Below are 19546 nucleotides of genomic sequence, written 5' to 3' on the forward strand. Positions count from 1 at the left end.
CATTGTGGTTGCAACATGAGAGAATTCAATCCCAGAACCACATAGATGGGGCCCAGTCTCCCAATGCAATAATCCTGAACAGATTTGAACACCAAAGGAAGTACAGTCTACCTTGTAATATCATTCAAATTCTTGTCCTTGCTGGGTGCAGTTTTGGATGATTGATAATATTGGCCCAGAAATTGCTCAGCAAATAACGGTGAGTTCAAAAGCGCTCACTGTAGTGAGTGGCGAAATGGAGGAGCAAGTTCCGGGGTTCGCACAAGCGCGGTGAAACGCGGAAATCCAGAACTTACTCCTCCTGCTTCGCTGGCGATATGACAGCTTCGAATTAAAGCAATATCGCCGGCTGGAATCAGTGGAATCAATAGACCAGCGCCAACTTGCTCTTCTGCCCAGCTGGAAAGTAACTAATATCGCCACAAAACAGGTACACTTAAAAATACCAGATCTAAACTAAGTTTTAACAGTCCGGTAAGTCTTAATGAGCTAAAAATTAACTTTTAAAAACGTGGAGTCCCATTATTCCTTGTTTTAATAGTTTTTGGTCATTAAAAAAAAAATTAAAAATTGGAAAATTAAACGTTTTTTTACTTTTCCCTTCTGTCTCTTTTATTTAATTTGATTATTTCTTCCCCTCTCTTTTTTCACTGCCTATAACTGTATTTACAAATGTTTTTAATCTTGTACATTTCACTTCCTGGATTTCACGTTCCAGCTTGCAGAAACTGTTCGCTGCTTGTCAAAAATGCTGCAATCTGATTGCTGGAGGGGAGAGAGTGACCTTCTCGCTTCTCCCAGGGTCCTAGCTTTGCTTGAACTAACCCTGGGCTCTTCTCCGCTTCCTATTAGAGGAAGTGCCCGAAGTAAAGATGGCAGTAAGTTAGTGGGTTAGTATAAATCTATGGAGCGACGAGCACTGTTGGTTCACCGCTCAGAGCAATTTCTGGGCCATTAAGTTGCTCCCACTGAAGAATACGATTCTTTTTTTATCTGTTCGTATTCAAAATATTTCCCAGGGTGATCTACAAAATTAATTAAAAGTTTCAAAGCGAGATGCTCAATATAATCCAAATTGGCCTTTTTATGCTCCGTTTCATGCAGCTCTATGTGTGGCAATAACGCATCATGAAAGGTTTCATTTTAGAGAAGGTCTTCGTGAGATTACACGGCCAGTGCGGCGCCTTGCTGGAGGAGAGCACAGGTAGTTGAGTTGGTCCCTAGTGATAAATAACCCACCAGCAACCCATTGTTACATCTAATGAGGATCTAATGGGAGTGAAGACTCTCTGAATTTACCATAATATACCGGAATTACATTTTTAATATTCAAGTGATGGGGAGGCACCTTCCATCTTGTTTTTTTTTTGCCTCGCTCAAGAGATTGACAGTGGGGGGTTGGCGGATGGGGATCATGGTGTGGATAAGTTGCTCCATGGCCATAGAGGGGAGGCTTGACGGACCAGCTGGTCTTTTCCTACCCTTCATTTTTGTGTTTTCATCAGCTTGGACTAACGGACTGCACAATAGCATGCAGTACCATTGTATTACTATGCATCTGGATGTTGCAATGCACATTTCTGCACAAATCCATGCACTATGTGAATGATGCCCTCTGCTGTACTAAGGTTGTGAAATGGGATATTGAGGAATCAGCAACTGTCCACTCGTGTTAATGTGCCCTCGGTGTTCTATCTCAGACCCTCTGGTTGTGTATTTTAATCCAAAGAAGTCTCCTGTGGAGGACCCAGCATACCTGCAATATTGTCCACTGCAGTTGCCTATAGACCCCAACTCTAGTGGGTGTTGGGTCCTAACTTCATCCTGAGGCACTGCCATCTGTGTTGGTCTTATCACCATTTTAAAAATGGTAATGACTCCACAGTGGATGAGATGGGCCTATCTGTGGAGACACAAGGGACACCTTTATATCATTAGATGTACCTGCCTATCCACAGCAAGACTACTGCAGAAGACTGAAAGCCACTCACTAATTACTTGGCGTATGGTATGTAATGAAGGATATCATTAGATGAGGATTAGCAAGGCTTTACTACTATCATTGGGATACATACTGGAAGAATTTCTAGGGATTGGATTATGTTGGAATGCAGAGGCCAGTAAAATGCTTAGATCACTTAACAGCCTTCTTGGTAGCAGACTCCAGCAGTTCGTGCTGTCCTTGTTTCTTGGCTTGAATGACTGCATAATCATTTTACTGGGTCAATGCAATATTTCTTTGGCTTTTCCTGTTCAGTAACTTAGCAGTTTCAATTTCGTAACTCTTCTCAGGTCATCTGTTTTTTTTGGTAAGTGTTTTGCAGTCCTTAAATTTTCAATCTTGATATTTATTTTCTCTGTCTCATGCCTGACAATGAACCCTACTTTTGACCTTCCTTATTGCAAAGGTGCAAAATTCCATTGCTGAAAAGTACGGCTTTCAGTCTTCAATCTTGGCTCTCGTTTTCCGCTCTTCACTGTAATAAGTCGTATTACTAGAACAGGGCAATTGTAAACAATTTTACAACACCAAGTTATAGTCCAGCAATTTTATTTTAAATTCACAAGCTTTCGGAGACTTCCTCCTTCCTCAGGTAAATGTTCAGGAGCTCCTTGAAGCCTACGCATTTATACATATAGAACAATACATGGTGTTTACAGAATGCCCCTGCAACTGCCCGTTGCCAAGGCAATCACCGTGTTCAGACAGAGAGGTGTCACCTGCAGAACCCCCGAATACACATTCAACAAAAAAACAAACAGGAAAAAAAACAGAGAGAGGCAGAAACATCCGGAAGGCAGAGAAAGCCAGCAAATGACCCATTATATTAAAAACAGATAACATTTGTTCGCTGGTGGGGTAACGTGTAGCGTGACATGAACCCAAGATCCCGGTTGAGGCCGTCCTCATGGGTGCGGAACTTGGCTATCAATTTCTGCTCGACGATTTTGCGTTGTCGTGTGTCTCGAAGGCTGCCTTGGAGTACGCTTACCCGAAGGTCGGTGGATGAATGTCCATGACTGCTGAAGTGTTCCCCGACTGGGAGGGAACCCTCCTGTTTGGCGATTGTTGCGCGGTGTCCGTTCATCCGTTGTCGCAGCGTCTGCATGGTCTCGCCAATGTACCATGCTCTGGGGCATCCTTTCCTGCAACGTATGAGGTAGACAACGTTGGCCGAGTCACAGGAGTATGAACCATGCACCTGGTGGGTGGTGTCCTCTCGTGTGATGGTGGTATCTGTGTCGATGATCTGGCATGTCTTGCAGAGGTTACCGTGGCAGGGTTGTGTGGTGTCGTGGACGCTGTTCTCTTGAAAGCTAGGTAATTTGCTGCGAACGATGGTCTGTTTGAGGTTGGGTGGCTGTTTAAAGGCGAGTAGTGGAGGTGTGGGGATGGCCATAGCGAGGTGTTTGTCCTCATTGATGACATGTTGAAGACTGCGGAGAACATGGCGTAGTTTCTCCGCTCCGGGGAAGTACTGGACGACAAAGGGTACTCTGTTGGTTGCGTCCCGTGTTAGTCTCCTGAGGAGGTCTATGCGATTTTTTGCTGTGGCCCGTCGGAACTGTCGATCGATGAGTCGAGCGTCATATCCCGTTCTTACGAGGGCGTCTTTCAGCGTCTGTAGGTGTCCATCGCGTTCCTCCTCGTCTGAGCAGACCCTGTGTATTCGCAGGGCCTGTCCCTAGGGGATGGCCTCTTTGACGTGGTTAGGGTGGAAGCTGGAAAAGTGGAGCATCGTGAGGTTGTCCATGGGCTTGCGGTAGAGTGAGGTGCTGAGGTGCCCGTCTTTGATGGAGATTCGTGTGTCCAAGAAAGAAACTGATTCTGAGGAGTAGTCCATGGTGAGCTTGATGGTGGGATGGAACTTGTTGATGTTATCATGTAGTCTCTTTAGTGATTCCTTGCCGTGGGTCCATAGAAAGAAAATGTCGTCGATGTATCTGGTGTATAGTGTTGGTTGGAGGTCTTGTGCAGTGAAGAAGTCCTGCTCGAACTTGTGCATGAAAATGTTGGCGTATTGGGGTGCGAATTTGGTCCCCATGGCTGTTCCGTGTGTTTGGGTAAAGAACTGGTTATCGAAGGTGAAGACATTGTGATCCAGGATGAAGCGGATGAGTTGTAGGATGGCTTCCGGAGATTGGCTGTTGTTGGTGTTGAGTATTGATGCTGTCGCAGCGATGCCATCATCGTGGGGGATACTGGTGTATAGTGCCGAGACGTCCATCGTGGTGAGAAGTGTTCCTGGTTCAACTGGTCCGTGGGTACTGAGTTTTTGTAGGAAGTCTGTAGTGTCGCGACAGAAGCTGGGGGTTCCCTGTACGATGGGTTTCAGGATGCCCTCGATGTATCCAGAGAGGTTCTCACACAGGGTTCCGTTGCCTGATACGATGGGACGTCCGGGTGTGTTGGCTTTGTTCAGGGCAGATCTGGTGCCCATTTTTCCAGGTCAATTTGCTGAATTTGAGTAATTTTGATTATCATCTGATTATATGTAAACTTACCCAGCTAAAAATGGTGCATGTAGTTATGAGGTACAAACTATCTATATACCCACCAGTCTGAAAGTAACTCCATTGATGTCCAAACTCAACGAGACAGTTTGTGTATAGTTCTTTCATTTAAAAAAAAACACAAAATATTGCTTGGTCTGCATTGCCATGGCAGCCAATTTGGACACCAACAAGCGAGGCTAGCCCAGCATGCAATTAGTATGGTACCATAGTAAGATACGTACTTTCGGGAGTTTTATAAAATGGATCTTGTTGTTGGGAAATGTTGACGGTCACCATCTCAGTCATCAGTACAGTCTTTAAAAGAGACGTTAGCTTTATATATGGCACTAAGCTCATTTTAGTTCATTTTGATAATATTATTGAATTGCAAAATTTTGCTTATAAAAGGAAAGCTCCCTAGCAATAGAACCCTTCTGCCTCATCGTGCACTCTAAGAACTCCTCATTTTTAATGAGGACACAAGAAGTCAGGCTGGTAAAGAATCACCTTTAAAAATGAGGCTAGTCTCGCGATGGCCCTGAACAACTGCATCTAAATTTACAGGGCTATGGGGAAAGAGCAGGGGAGTGGGACTAATTGGCAGCTCCTTCAGAGAGCTGGCACAGGCACGATGGGCTGAATGGCCTCCTGCCATGCTGTATGATTCTATGAAATCCTACTGGGGCCTATTCACAAACAACTTCATACCAAATTCATGCTCCTTTTATTTATCATGTTTAAATTTGTTGTCCTTGGTGAACTGTGAGACTCCTGTGGGAAATCATGATTTCTGTACTGTTTAGTGTAAGCTCTTCTATTTCCTTGTGAATTCTAGTTATTGATTTAAGCTCTTAGTTAAACCCCTGCCCTGACTTAGTCAGAGAAAAAAAAGTGACACTCACCTACCCGCTGACCTGTGAAGTCACTCTTTCAATTTCTGCCTGTGTGAGTTGACGCCAACTGTGTAAAAGCCGCGTGTACCCTCTCCTCTCCGATCTCAGCCTTCTACTGACCGGGCTTTTTATCCTCTCGCTCCTCTCCGCTCTCGGGCCTTCTGCTGACCGCGCTTTTTATCCTGGCCGTGCACAGACGGAGTGACGAAATGCGCGGCACTCAACAGACTGCTGCGCGGTCATGCACGCGCGCAGCTTATAGGGAATGGTGGTCACTGATGCTCCCACCACTTTGCTCTTGCTGTATAGACCAGGTTTGGCTTCATTACTGTAAGGACTGAGTTGGGCAAGGGCAGTTAAAAATGGACAGGGCTGGTGGTAATGATTGACCCCTGCCACAGAATGCACATCTATGGATATTGGGTGAGGACAAGATCCAGCGGCATCCATTGTTCAATAAATCACTGTCTTAGACTCACACATGAAGAATGCCACTGGGGTAAGGTACTGTAAGGCAGTTTATATCTTGTGTATTCGCACCCCAGCAGGAGTCCATACTTCAGTGAGGAAGGATGAAAATTGGAGGAGAATGGGAATCCAAATCTAGTTAATTTGGATCTCATAAGTGTCGGCTTGACTCAGTGGTAGCATTCTTGCCTCTGAGTCCGGTAGTAACGGGTTCACGCCCCAGTCCAGGACTTGACCACAATATCGAGGTTGACACTTCACTGTAATATTGAGGGAGGACTGAATGGTCAGAAGTGCCAACTTTCAGCTGAGGCGTTAAATCAAGGCTCCATCTGCCTATTCAGGTGCATGGTGCTGTTCGAGGAAGAGCAGAGAGTTCACCGTGGCCAACATTTATCCTTCAACCAACACCACCAAAAACAGATGATTTCATTTGCTGTTTGTGGGGCCTCGTTATACGCATGATGGCTGCCATGATTGCATACATAACAACAGTGACTACACTTCAAAAAAAGTAATTCATTGGGTATGAAGCGCTTCAGGACATCCCGGGACGTGAAAGATGATATATAAATCCAAGTCCTTTGTTCCTTTTCCAAATGAATCTATTTTTGGGTAGCCCTGGTACTGATGCTTACTCAGTATAAAGACAACAGATAAGTTGTGACAGTCCTGATCAAGCAGTTGTCAGTGGTAGAGACTGGCTACCGCCCTAAATGGCTGGGTGCACTTCTACCTTGGCAGTGGCAGGTGGTTCCATACTGTCGGGCCATTTTGTGCAGTTGACTTTATGGGCAACAGAAACCTGTCCTCCATCAGCGCAGCAGTTGTACTAAATACTTTCACTTGGCAGGTACCAGCACTTAAGAGCCAGTCAAACCACTCCTGAGATTTCAGTGCACTCCTATTGTTCAAGAGTTCATTGCAAAGCACAATGTGTTGCTGATGTATGGCTTTGTTTCTTGTTGTCAGTCAACACTTTGCTGTCTAAAGATTAATGATAAGCCCAGAATGAAAGCCTACAGCGGTGAAATGGAATGCTTTTAATGGTGGTTTATATAACCAATCTTCTGTGCTTAGAGGAGAGCGATTCTCTTAGCAAAGTTGTTTTTTAAAACAATAGAATGAAAGTAATTGTGTTTGTACCAAACCAATTAACGAGAAACGAAAGAATTAGTGTAGTGACTATTGTAAACAATTTTACAACACCAAGTTATAGTCCAGCAATAGTCCAGACTATGTCACTGGCCTGGTAATCCAGAGGGCTGGACTAATAATCTGGAGAACGTGAGTTCAAACCCTACCTTGGCAGTTTGTGAATTTGAATTCAGTTTTAAAAAGCTGGTATCAGTAAAGGTGACCATGAGGCTGTCAGATTATTGTAAAAACCCAACTGGTTCACTAATGTCCTTTAGGGAAGGAAACCTGCCGTCCTTTCCCGGTCTGGCCTATATGTGACTCCAGTCCCAGGTGGCTGAATCTTAACTGCCCTCTGAAGTGGCCTAGCAAGCCAGTCAGTTGTATCAAACTGTTACTGCAGCGGTTCGAGAAGGCTGGGAATTAGTATTGAGACTGAAAATACAGATGGTGTCGTAAACCAGAAAAGCTTGAGTTGTTTACCAAAGTTTACGGAATCCTGAGATGAAATATTACTGATTAGCTTCAACCCATTATATTTTATAACCTGCCTTCTGGTCTCCATAAAATGAAGCAGTTAATGATGTGTCAATTAACTTCTTCGAGAAGTACAGAATAACTAGGATAACCATTTGGTTTAGAAATTGGAATGACTGACTGAAAGAAAGAACTTGCATTTATATAGCGCCTTTTATGACCTCAGAACACCCCAAAGCGCTTTGCAGGCACTTTTGAAGTGTAGTCACTGTTGTAATGTAGAAAACGCCACAGCCAATTTGTGCACAGCAAGCTCCCACAAACAGCAATGAAATAATAAACAGATCATCTGTTTTATGGATGTTGATTGAGGGATAAATATTGGTCAGGGCACCGGGAAGAACTCCCCTGTTCTTCCTTGAAATAATGCCATGGGATCCTTAATCCACCCGAGAGGACAGACGGGACCTCGGTTTAACATCTCATCCGAGAGACGGCGCCTCTGACAGTGCAGCACTCCCTCAGTACTGCACTGAAGTATCAGCCTGGATTATGTGCTCAAATCCCTGGAATGGGGCTTCAAACCATGACCTTCTGACTCAGAGGCAAGAGTGCTACCATTGAGCCAAGGCTGACACTTGATTGAGGTTTATATTGACTCTGAATATAGAGAGAAATGATCAAAAACTCTGTATACCAGTGCTGCTGGGACCATGGAAACATCACCTATGCAAAGCATGGGAAATGCTGATCAAAGATTAGTGCATCTGATTTGTGACGTTCCATATGAGCAATGATTAAAATCAATGCCCAGAAAATCAGAAGTGCCGTGAATCTGGTGCTCTGACCTTTGCACCCAATTTTACGATCTATGCTCCGGTAAATTTTAGAGCTATATTCCATATTTAACTCAATTACCTTTGAGGAATCGCTTTGGAAAATTTTCTTTCTGGTGTTGAAGTAAATAGGTTGAAAACCAATAATTGGTTAGGGCTATGGAAGGAGCAAACTTGATGGGGCTTATTCTAGGCTTTTTAAAAATATATTTATTTTTGAAATGTGGGCGTCGCTGGCAAGACCCATCCCTGGTTGGCCTTGAGAAGGTGGTGGTAGGCTTTCTCCTTGAACCGCATAGCGGTTTGATACAACTGAGTGGCTTGCTAGGCCACTTCAGAGGACAGTTAAGAACCAACCACGTTGACGTGGGACTGGAGTCACATATTACATAGAATGTACAGCACAGAAACAGGCCATGCAGCCCAACAGGTCCATGCCAGTGTCTATGCTCCACATATAGGCCAAGCCAGGTAAGTACGGCAGGTTTTCTTCCCTAAAGGACATTAGTGAACCAGTTGGGTTTTTATGACAATCCGACAGCTTCGAGGTCACTTTTACTGATACCACCATTTTTTTATTTCCAGGTTTTTTAAACAGAGTTCAAACTCTCAGACTGCTGAGCTGAGATTTGAACTCATGTTCTCTGGATTATTAGGCCAGGCCTGTGGATTACTAGTGAAGTGTGAAAAGATCTCTCATCAACAATATAAGTCTGCCTATAATTTGGCACTGATCGATCGGAGTTGCTTCTCCTTGCAAAGAGAAGAGGTTCAAATTCCCTTGTAATCCAATTTGCAAGTAATGGTAAAGGGGTGAATGAGTTGCCGAAAACTGAGTGGAGGAGATTCATCCAAGAGGCCTGTAGAGAAGAAGTCTATTCTCATTTGCAAATCAGTTAATTACAGTGGGAGTACTGGTCAAATTGGATTCAGCCTTACATTTGTTCTTTCATTGGGTCTGTCACAGTGTTATTACTCTGTCACTACAAGTTGCAAGCAGAGAGAGAGAGGGAGAGAAAATACTTGCAACTACATTTATCTGTTGAATACTTTCAAACAATCACATTATTTTAGTGGGCCACAACGTATTGACGTCATTACTCATGAGGTGCAGCAAGGGCACAGAATGTACTCTGAGGTGGGGGACTTAAATGACCAACACCATGAGTGGCTCGGTAGTCCCACCACTGACCGAGCTGGATGAGTCCTGAAGGACATAGCTGCCAGGCTGGGCTTGCAGCAGGTGGTGAGAGAACCAACTTGAGAGAAAAACCTACTTAATCTCGTCCTCACCCATCTACCTGTCGCAGACGCATCTGTCCGTTGGAGTGACCACCGCATAGTCCTTGTGGAGACCAAGTCCTGTCTTCACACTGAGGACACCCTCCATCGTGTCATGTGGCACTATCACCATGAAAAAGTGGAAAATTGCCCTATCCACAAAAAGGACAAATCTAATCCAGCCAATTACCGTCCCATCAACCTACTCTCAATCATCAGCAAAGTGATGGAAGGAATCGCCAACAATGCTATCAAATGGCACTTACTCACCAATAACCTGCTCACCAATGTTCAGTTTGGGTTCCGCCAGACCTCATTACAGCCCTGGTCCAAACATGGACTCATGACCTGAATTCCAGACGTGAGGTGAGAGCAATGGCCCTTGAAATTCAGGCAGCATTCGACCGAGTATGGCACCAAGGAGCCCTAGTAAAACTGAAGTCAATGTGTATTGGGGGAAAACTCACCAGTGGCTGGAGTCATACCTAGCACAAAGGAAGATGGTTGTGGTTGCTGAAGGCCAATTATCTCAGCCCCAGGACACGTTGCAGGAATTTCTCAGGGTAGTGTCCTAGGCCCAACTATATATAGCTGCTTCATCAATGACCTTCCCTCCATCATAAGGTCAGACGTGGGGCTGATCACTGATGATTGCACAGTGTTCAGTTCTATTTGCAATTCCTCAGATAATGAAGCAGTCCGTGCCCGCATGCAGCAAGACCTGGAAAACATCCAGGCTTGGGCTGATAAGTGGCAAGTAACATTCGCGCCAGACAAGTGCCAGGCAATGACCATCTCTAACAAAAGAGAGTCTAACCACCTCCCCTTGACATTCAGTGACATTACCATCGCAAAATCCCCCACCATCAACATCCTGGGGGGTCACCATTGACCAGAAACTTAACTGGACCAGCCACATAAATACTGTGGCTTCAAGAGCAGGTCAGAGTCTGGGTATTCTCCCCATATCCTTTCCACCATCTACAAAGCACAAGTCAGGAATGTAATGGAATACTCTCCATTTGCCTGGATGTGTGCAGCTCGAACAACACTCAAGAAGCTCGACACTATCGAGGACAAAGCAGTCCACTTGTTCAGCACCCCATCGACCACCTTAAACACCCTTCACCACCAGCGCACAGTGCTGGAGTGTGTACCAGGATGCACTGCAGCAACTCACCAAGGTTTCTTCGACAGCACCTCCCAAACCTGTGACCTGCACCACCTAGAATGACAAGGGCAGCAGGTGCATGGGAACACCATCACCTTTAAGTTCCCCTCCAAGACACACACCATCCTGACTTGAATTCAGTTCCTTCATTGTCGTGGGTCAATATCCTGGAAGTCCCTACCTAACAGCGCCATGGGAGTACCTTCGCCATGTGGACTGCGGTAGTTTAAGAAGGCAGCTCACCACCACCTTCTCAAGGGAAACTAGAGATGGGGAATAAATGCCAGCCTTGCCAGCAATGCCGACATCCCAAGAATGATTTTTTTTTTTTTAAATGCGACATTCTGACTCGCTGCAATCCATAAGACCATCTCTACAAGTTCACAAACTGCTTTGGGTAGACCTGTGTTCAAGCAGATTTGTCCCAGATCAACTGACTGTGAACGTGGCATCAAGGAAACCACAAGATGAGTGGACTGGGTAATGGAAATGTCTCAGTCGCACAGTCCATTCTGGGAGTTTTGTTGTACCCTCTGTTGATGCCTTTTCCAACCCTACGGCCTACTTTCTTTTTTCCTTCTCTACTCCAATGATTCCTATGTTAGTGCTGGAAGGACGTTAGTTTTGCACCCGGTGTCAGTGCTGAGCACTCCCAGTTATATCGGGAGTTAAACACTGTCCGACTCCCCCATGATGTTCCAATCAAAAAAAATGAACAATGAACAAAATGTTCCCATTTCCATTTGCTGCAATGCTCCACCATCTGGGCTGCTGTCTGAGATAGATAAATTGGTGGCAATTAGCTCTGAATGATGGGTCGCTTGGTGTAATGGACTCCTGTCCAGAGGGAACTGGGTTGTCCCAAATCTCATTATATTTCGAACCACTGCAGGACTGGATTCAAACCTAGAGATGCAACGACCAAGTGCTAACCTATGCCACCCTTTACTCTCCATAATATCCTTGGTTCTCTGCCAGTGTTGATTTTACTGAGAAGAAATGTAATTCAATCCAGTAATGGATTCACTGCAAAAAGCCTTTAGGACTTATCTGTGGCATTGGCATTCAAGGTTGAAATCTTGCGCAGTAGTTAAAGAAAATCAATGATCGGGTATGATTTTGTGATTATTGCACTGCTAATGAAGCTATATCATCATATCCTCGCTGCTGTCACATCGATCAGTCTCTGCAGATGGCTACAAGCTAGTCGGCAAGTCAAATTATGTAAAAATAAAATGTGGGAACTGCAGCTACCAACCGTAAGTAGGCATGAGCCACGATTAAAGGAGAAATGTATTGAACTGAATCATCACATAAATCCTAAATGTTATGGAGATGTTGGGGGCTAAATTAGGCCACATACCGCCTGTTGTGTAGGCACTACGCGGACTCCTAAATTCCGAAAATGGCGTCCGGAATGCGCGCGTACACTTCTGGCGGACGCACGCAGGATGCGCACACGCACTTAACGACCACTGGAAGTATGTAAAGTAGGGAGATTATACAGTAGATCAGTGTGCAACGCTGATTTAAAAGGGACAGTGGCGCTTTTGGAACTCCATGCTCCAGCCCCTCGCACAGCTGAACATGTCTTAAACGGCATAGAGGACCCCCCCAACAGCACTATTTAAAGGAATCATGCAGGAGTTACAGGTTAGTTGCTGGATTATTGCTTCTGGCTGCTAATGTATTTGTATCTGTTTTCGGAAGTCCCCTATACTTGAATACGAGAACGAGGCGACATAGCCTAAAAATTAGAGCCAGGACTTTCAGGAGTGAAGTTCGGAAACACTTCTACACACAAAGGGTGGTAGAAGTTTGGAATGCTCTTCCGCAGAAGGCAGTTGATGCTAGCTCAATTGTTAATTTTAAATCTGTGATTGATAGATTTTAGTTAACAAAAGGTATTAAGGGACATGGGGCTAAGGCGGAGTTAGGCCACAGATCAACCATGATCTCACTGAATGGTGGAATAGGCTCAAGGGGCTAAATGGCCTACTCCTGTTCCTATCTTCCTATAATAAAATGTCAATACTCTACAGGGAGCAGGCTGACTAGCTGACAGGCAACAGCAAGAGCACTGGCGGAGTGGCAGGGGTGGGACAGGAATGCTGTCATCCTGAGAGAGGACAGCAGGTTCATGTTCCATGGAGTCACTGCCACTTGCTGCCTCCTGTTATGCGCCATCTTCTCCTGCAAGAAAGCAGGATGTGTGACGGTGAGAGTCCTGCAAGATATTTGGGTGATGTGGCTGTCACGGTTGAATAGCTGCCAATGACCTATGAGTTGTGGGTGTGCGGCTTGCAACAGTGGTAATGTGTGAGGGTGAGATGAAGCATCTGATTGGAAGAGTTGAGTACTGATGGAAAGAGTTTGTTGGTATGTGGGTGATGGGGGTGCAGTGCGTGGTGCAGTGGATGCGGCTTGTGTGCAGTTGGTAGGAGATGGCACTTGACAGTTGACCTCACTCACCTTGACCACTCGTGTCAAAGCATTGAACTTCTTCCTGCACTGCATCCATGTTCGTGGTGCTATGTGCCTGGCATTGACTTTGTCCCCTACTGCCTCCCACTGCCTCGGGAGCAAATGTCTGGTGGGCATCATGCCCTCCTGCTGCGGATATAGGATGCCCCTCCTTCTATCACCTCTTGCACCAAGGCCTTTAGTGCATCATCAGAATATCTTGCTCCACGCTCTCTCGCAGGCCCGGTACAAACACAGGTCGGCAGATTGGTGAGGTCTGGCATGCAGATTGGTGGATGTGGGATTTAGTAGTGCGCAACCTTTATTCAACATTTTAAAATAACTCAACAGTTTGTAAACATAGGGACGGGACCTCCAGATGTGTTTGACATGTGCGATTTTTGATCTCTGTTCAGACTCCATGCCGTCCCATATCTTATATTTTGCAAATATCAGAGTCCTGCAAATGTTGAGCAGCCCAGTTATCGCTCCTTAAAAATTCCAGAGGTCCCATCATCACCATGCTTCACTGTATTGCAGCACAAATTCACTTCACCGTTGACTTGCACCACTTCCGACAGCCACAATGCACCTTCCCTTTAACAGGTGCAGGCTGCCTTTAAGTGGTGCTAGCCACTCGTGATATCGGGGCCCCCTGCTGCAGCAATCATAGAAGTTACCAGGCAGCACAAATGTTATGTGCAGCCTGCATCTCAACGACCGGGCGTGGGTTAGTCGCGCACCGCGACGCCCGCGCACGGTTTCAGGGGTTATCCAATATAACCCCCTTGTCCTGTACATTTGCTGGTACGTCTCGGACACTGTTGTTACTGGTTTTACAACTGCTGGTTAGTGTCAGTGACTTTGTGTGGAACTTCTGTTGTGTGAAATTCAGCTGCAATGACGTCTTGAATGCAGATTATGGGAAGCACTCATCCATGATGTCGCATGAAGAGGGAAAGGTTGACGTAAAACGTCTGCTTGCAGGCTACCTTTTAACAGCAACGCTACAGCTTAATGAACAGATAACCGAAAGACCCTGGTATTGTGCAGGCATCTCCCCACCGTTTACAGTGGGCACATTGGTGTTAACGCGATTTGAACACTATACGTGGTGGATGGTAAAACCAAAAAGCAAAATAACAAACGTATTTTTAAAAAACAGGAAATGTCCACTTAGCCACTGCGTCTCCTAATTGTTAGTAGTTGCATCAAGAATCTCATCACTAAACACTTTAAAGAGGTGCGAACAGCTGATTGCTTGAAGACGCCACTATGGCTGAAATCAACGGAGCTTTTTAAATCGGTAAATACAAACATATGAATTAAGAGCAGGAGTAGGCCATTCGGCCCCTCAAGCCTGCTCTGCCATTTGATAAGATCATGGCTGATCTGATTGTGATCTAAACCCTACTTTCCCGTCTATCTACTATAACCTTTGACTCCCTTATTAATCAGGAATCTATCTAACTCAGCCTTTAAAATATTCAATGACCCTGCCTCCACCGCTCTCTGGGGAAGGGAGTTCCACAGACTCACGACCATCTGAGAGAAAAAATTTCTCCTCATCTCCGTCTTAAATGGGAGACCCCTTATTTTTAAACTGTGGCCCCTAGTTCTAGACTCTCCCACAAGGGGAAACATCCCCTCAGCATCTACCCCTTCAAGTCCCCTCAGGATCTTATATCTTTCAATAAGATCACCTCTCTTCTTTTAAACTCCAGTGTATACAGGCCCAACTTGTCCAACCTTTCCTCATAAGATAACCCCCTCATCCCAGGAATCAGTCGAGTAAACTTTCTCTGAACCACCTCCAAAGCAATTATGTCCTTTCTTAAATAAGGAGACCAAAACTGCACACAGTATTCCAGATGTGGTCTCACCAATGCCCTATACAACGGTAGCAAAACATCTCTACTTTTATATTCCATTCCCCTTGCAATAAATGACAACATTCCATTTGCCTTCCTAATCACTTGCTGTACCTGCATACTAACTTTTTGTGATTCATGTACTAGGACATCCAGATCCCTCTGTACCTCAGAGTTCTGCAATCTCTTTCCATTTAAATAATATACTGCTTTTCTCCTGCCAAAGTGGACGAGTTCACATTTTCCCACATTATACTCCATCTGCCAAATTTTTGCCCACTCACTTAACCTATCTATATCCCTTTGCAGACTCCTTATGTCCTCTTCACAACTTACCTTCCTACCTACCTTTCTGTCATCAGCAAATTTAGCAACCATACATTCAGTCCCTTCATCCAAGTCATTGATATAGATTGTAAATAGTTGAGGCCCAAGCACTGATCTCTGTGGCACTCCACTCGTTACATCTTGCCAACCCGAAAATGACCCATTTATGCCTACTCTCTGTTTCCTGTTAGCTAATCAATCCTTTATCCATGCTAATATGTTACCCCCTGCACCATGAGCTGTTATTTTGTGTAGTAGCCTTTGATGTGGCACCTTGTCAAAAGCCTTGTGGAAATCCAAGTACACCACATCCACAGGATCCCCTTTATCCACGTTGCTTGTTACTTCTTCAAAGAATTCCAATAATAACATAAGAACATAAGAAATAGGAGCAGGAGTAGGCCAATCGGCCCCTCGAGCCTGCTCCGCCATTCAATAAGATCATGGCTGATCTGATCCTAACCTCAAATCTAAATTCATGTCCAATTTCCTGCCCGCTCCCCGTAACCCCTAATTCCCTTTACTTCTAGGAAACTGTCTATTTCTGTTTTAAATTTATTTAATGATGTAGCTTCCACAGCTTCCTGGGGCAACAAATTCCACAGACCTACTACCCTCTGAGTGAATAAATTAGTCAAACATGATTTCCCTTTCACAAAGCTGTGTTGACTCTGCCTGATTACATTGAGAGTAAGTACTTAATTGAACTGCCCGAAATAGTTGGTGCGCTTATAAGTTATAAGCTGCACCTACGAAATTGACTCCTATGGTACTGGCAAACGGTTAGTGCCATTTACCTTATACAGACAGCTGCCCGTGATAAACGAGGATGGTGTAAGTGGTGGGGACTGTATCTCCTTTTCATAACATTGATGGAGAAATTCAGTCGAATGCACGTCCCCTTTACATGTACAATGTTTCTCCTCCACCACACCCCCCCACCCCCACAACCATATGCTGATTCCTGCTCATTGTGACTGGCTTACCTTTTTTCTTGAAGAGTTTACTGCGCACAATCTCGGTCATGGACTGAATCTTCTGTTTCCGTAGCTTATCGGGAGGAATACTGGTGTAAAACTCCAACAGGAGCTGGCTACAGAGGAAAGATAAAGTACTCTTTAGCAGCTTAAAAAAGTAAAAGGAAACAAAGGCCAACACTAAGATAACACAAAGTCATGTTTCAACATTTTTGCCTATTTGTCTTTGGGGGAGCGATGTTGGGTTAATTGACATCATGATGTGATGCAGGCAAATTTGATTCACAGGAGGTTAACTCCCAGGAAAACATAAGTTATTCAGGATGTTGAATAGGGCCTTAGCTAGAGTACCAGATGAAGTAGCAATCAGAATTCTGTAGTCTCACAATACCATATTAGTTTGAAACAATGGAGAGGAGTTACCATTCGCATATTCAACAGGTTCACACCCGTAACGTTGGATTGGTTTCCATTCAAAGGTGCCAGCAGGGGTCATAGCTAAATAGACAATGCCGATGCCATGGCTCTCAACATTAGGAGGGATGGGGAAGGGTTTCTGATTCAAGGTGCTAATTTTGATTGGCAACTTGGTAAGCCAATCCTTGACACCCAGAGCTGAGGGGGGAGCCAGAGGTTAAGCTTTTGGCTTTTTCTATCTGGGGAGAGGGGAGGAGGAGGCATTCTGTGGCAGGTTTACAATGTGGAACAGTCAGAAAGATGCTTGGGTTCTTGCTTTCTGAAGTTAGTGCCAGTCAGCTTAGCAATGCTGACTTGTAAATTGAGGTAGGCCAATATCAGAAGGGCAAAGTTTGGGTAACTTATTGTTTTACATATTATGATGGGCAATAAGATACAGGTAAATCTCACTGTGAAAATTGCACTCTGTTCATTCATATATTACATGTAAAATAGACCAGTTTGTTAGTTTACAATTAACCAAGAATGGTTAGAATATGGAACTCACTACCACAAGGAGTAGTTGAGATGACTAGTATAGATGGATTTAAGGGGAAGCTAGATAAGTACATGAGGGAGAAAGGAATAGAAGGCTATGTTGATGCGGTTAGATGAAGAAGGGTGGGAGGAGGCCCTTGTGAAGCATAAACACCAGCTGAATGTTGGGCCGAATTGCCTGTTTCTATGTTGTACATTCTGTATAATTCTGTGTAATCTCATCTCACTAGAATGTTTATCAATCGGTCTTCTGAAAGATAGGTGAAACGCAGGTGAGGATATGTGTGAGATCATAGTATCCAGTAAACACAACACTTGGGTTATGCTATCATATACCAAGATACTGGGCAGTGGAAGTATACTCTTGATCGTACGGGATGTGGGGTTCACTTACTGCAGATACATTCAACCTGAGAGCTTATTGAATGCAGACTGAAATTTGTAACATTCCATGACTAATCAAGACTCTTGTCCCCCAAAGTTTGGGTGAAAAGGAAGTTGGGTGGTCAGCACTTTAGTATGAATGGGGTCAAGGGAGCAGGGTGTGGGTCTTATGGACGAGATGAGCTTGGAGAGTACACCAGGGGAAAGGGGACAGAAACTAGAGATTAATGTTAATTGTATCTATGTGATTTATATCAATTAGTGTTAATTGTATTAGGTGGTGTGTATCAATTGAGGACTCTCTTGTATTCATTTATAGGAGGGAGCTTATCTAGGGTGTGTTTGGTATGTGATGTTGATCTCTGTGAATAAAGGATTGGAAGCAACTGAAGACAAAGCTCTAGTATTCTATCCTTCACCATCAGGCTATCTAGTTTATAACAATTAAGACATAGGTTCAGTGCTAGGGCGGGGAGACCCTGAGGGGAGGTTTTGCTTAGTGGGCAAGGGTAAATGGGAGAACCAGCAGAGGCAGGGACAAAGATGACTCTTGCCAGTACAGAGAGTGTGATGGTATTATTGTCTAAGAGGGATTCTAACTGAGCATGCAGTTTGAATCTATTTGGTTCACCTTGGCTCAGTTGGTAACACTCTCACCTTTGAGTCAGAAAGTTGTGTATTCACGTCTCCACTCTAGGACTTGAGCACATAATCTAGACTGACACTTCAGTGCAGTACAGAGGGAGTGCAGTACAGAGGGAGTGCTGCACTGTCAGAAGTGCTGTCTTTTGGAGGAGATGTTAAACTGAGGTCCCGTCTGTCCTCTCAGGTAGACATAAAGATCCCATGCCACCATATGAAGGGAACAGCGGAGTTCTCCTGGTGTCCTGACCAAAATTTATCCTTCAACCTACACCTCCAAAAACAGATTAAATGGTCATTCATCTCATTTGCTGCTTATGGGATCATGCTGTGCACTAATTGACTGCTGCATTTACTTGCATTAGAGCAGTGATTAAACTTCAAAAGTAATTGTTTGCCTATAAAGCACTTTGGAACGTCTCGAGGACAAGCAAAGATGCTATATAAATATTTCTGTTTATTCTGATATGTCAGTTCTTGAATAGACTAACAACAGGAAGAATGATGATCTGTGTAGACCACTGCCTGATTTGATAAATCCTGCTGGTACAACTGATGACCTCCTCAACCCACAAGAAGTGAAAAGGATCATCTCATCCTGGCTTGTGTAAGATATCATTCCCTACTAAGGCCATACTATGAACAACTCTGGTCTGTTACTCATTAGTTATGCCGGTCAGGTCAAGTTGCAGCATAAAATCATAAACCACAACAGGTAACTCTTATCTGTTTACTGAATCTCCACATATGCGAGGGACTCGGATCCATCATTTCAGCCAGTCAAAGTCATCAAAGTGTACTAGTTCTTTTTGAGAGCTAGGGGTCAATATTAACGCAGAGAGAGAATCTGAGTGAGGGCGTGGGACGATGGTAGCAGGCGCGAAACGCAAAAGATCGTGGGATTATCCAATTTCAACATAGATGCCTCATTATAATTTTACTTCCGGGCTTCGCGTCTCCAATGCCGTGAGCGGGCGTGATACGGACTCGCAGGACACGATTTCACCTCATCTATTTAAAGGATCAATGCACAGATGGAATTTGAAGGAGTTGGGTGCATTGCGTAAGATAAATAAAAATTAAAATGGAGTCAGGAATGGCAAAGGCTGCGCCCCGCTTTAATGAGGCGACCCTTGACAGGTGCAGGAAGGGTGAGGAAGCAGATCCT

At 44.6% G+C, this 19546-nt stretch overlaps 1 protein-coding gene across 1 annotated transcript in view; it reads right to left on the reverse strand.

The window, feature by feature from the left end:
• The window catches only part of LOC137332588 (dedicator of cytokinesis protein 2-like), a 555930-nt gene that overhangs the window by 354884 nt on the left and 181500 nt on the right, over positions 1 to 19546 (reverse strand). The window contains exon 25 of the mRNA XM_067996525.1: positions 16408 to 16514. Coding sequence (XP_067852626.1) covers positions 16408 to 16514 — 107 coding nt within the window. The remainder of the gene's footprint in view (positions 1 to 16407; positions 16515 to 19546) is intronic.

The sequence above is a fragment of the Heptranchias perlo genome, chromosome 14, assembly GCF_035084215.1.
Source record: "Heptranchias perlo isolate sHepPer1 chromosome 14, sHepPer1.hap1, whole genome shotgun sequence".
NCBI lineage: Eukaryota > Metazoa > Chordata > Chondrichthyes > Hexanchiformes > Hexanchidae > Heptranchias > Heptranchias perlo.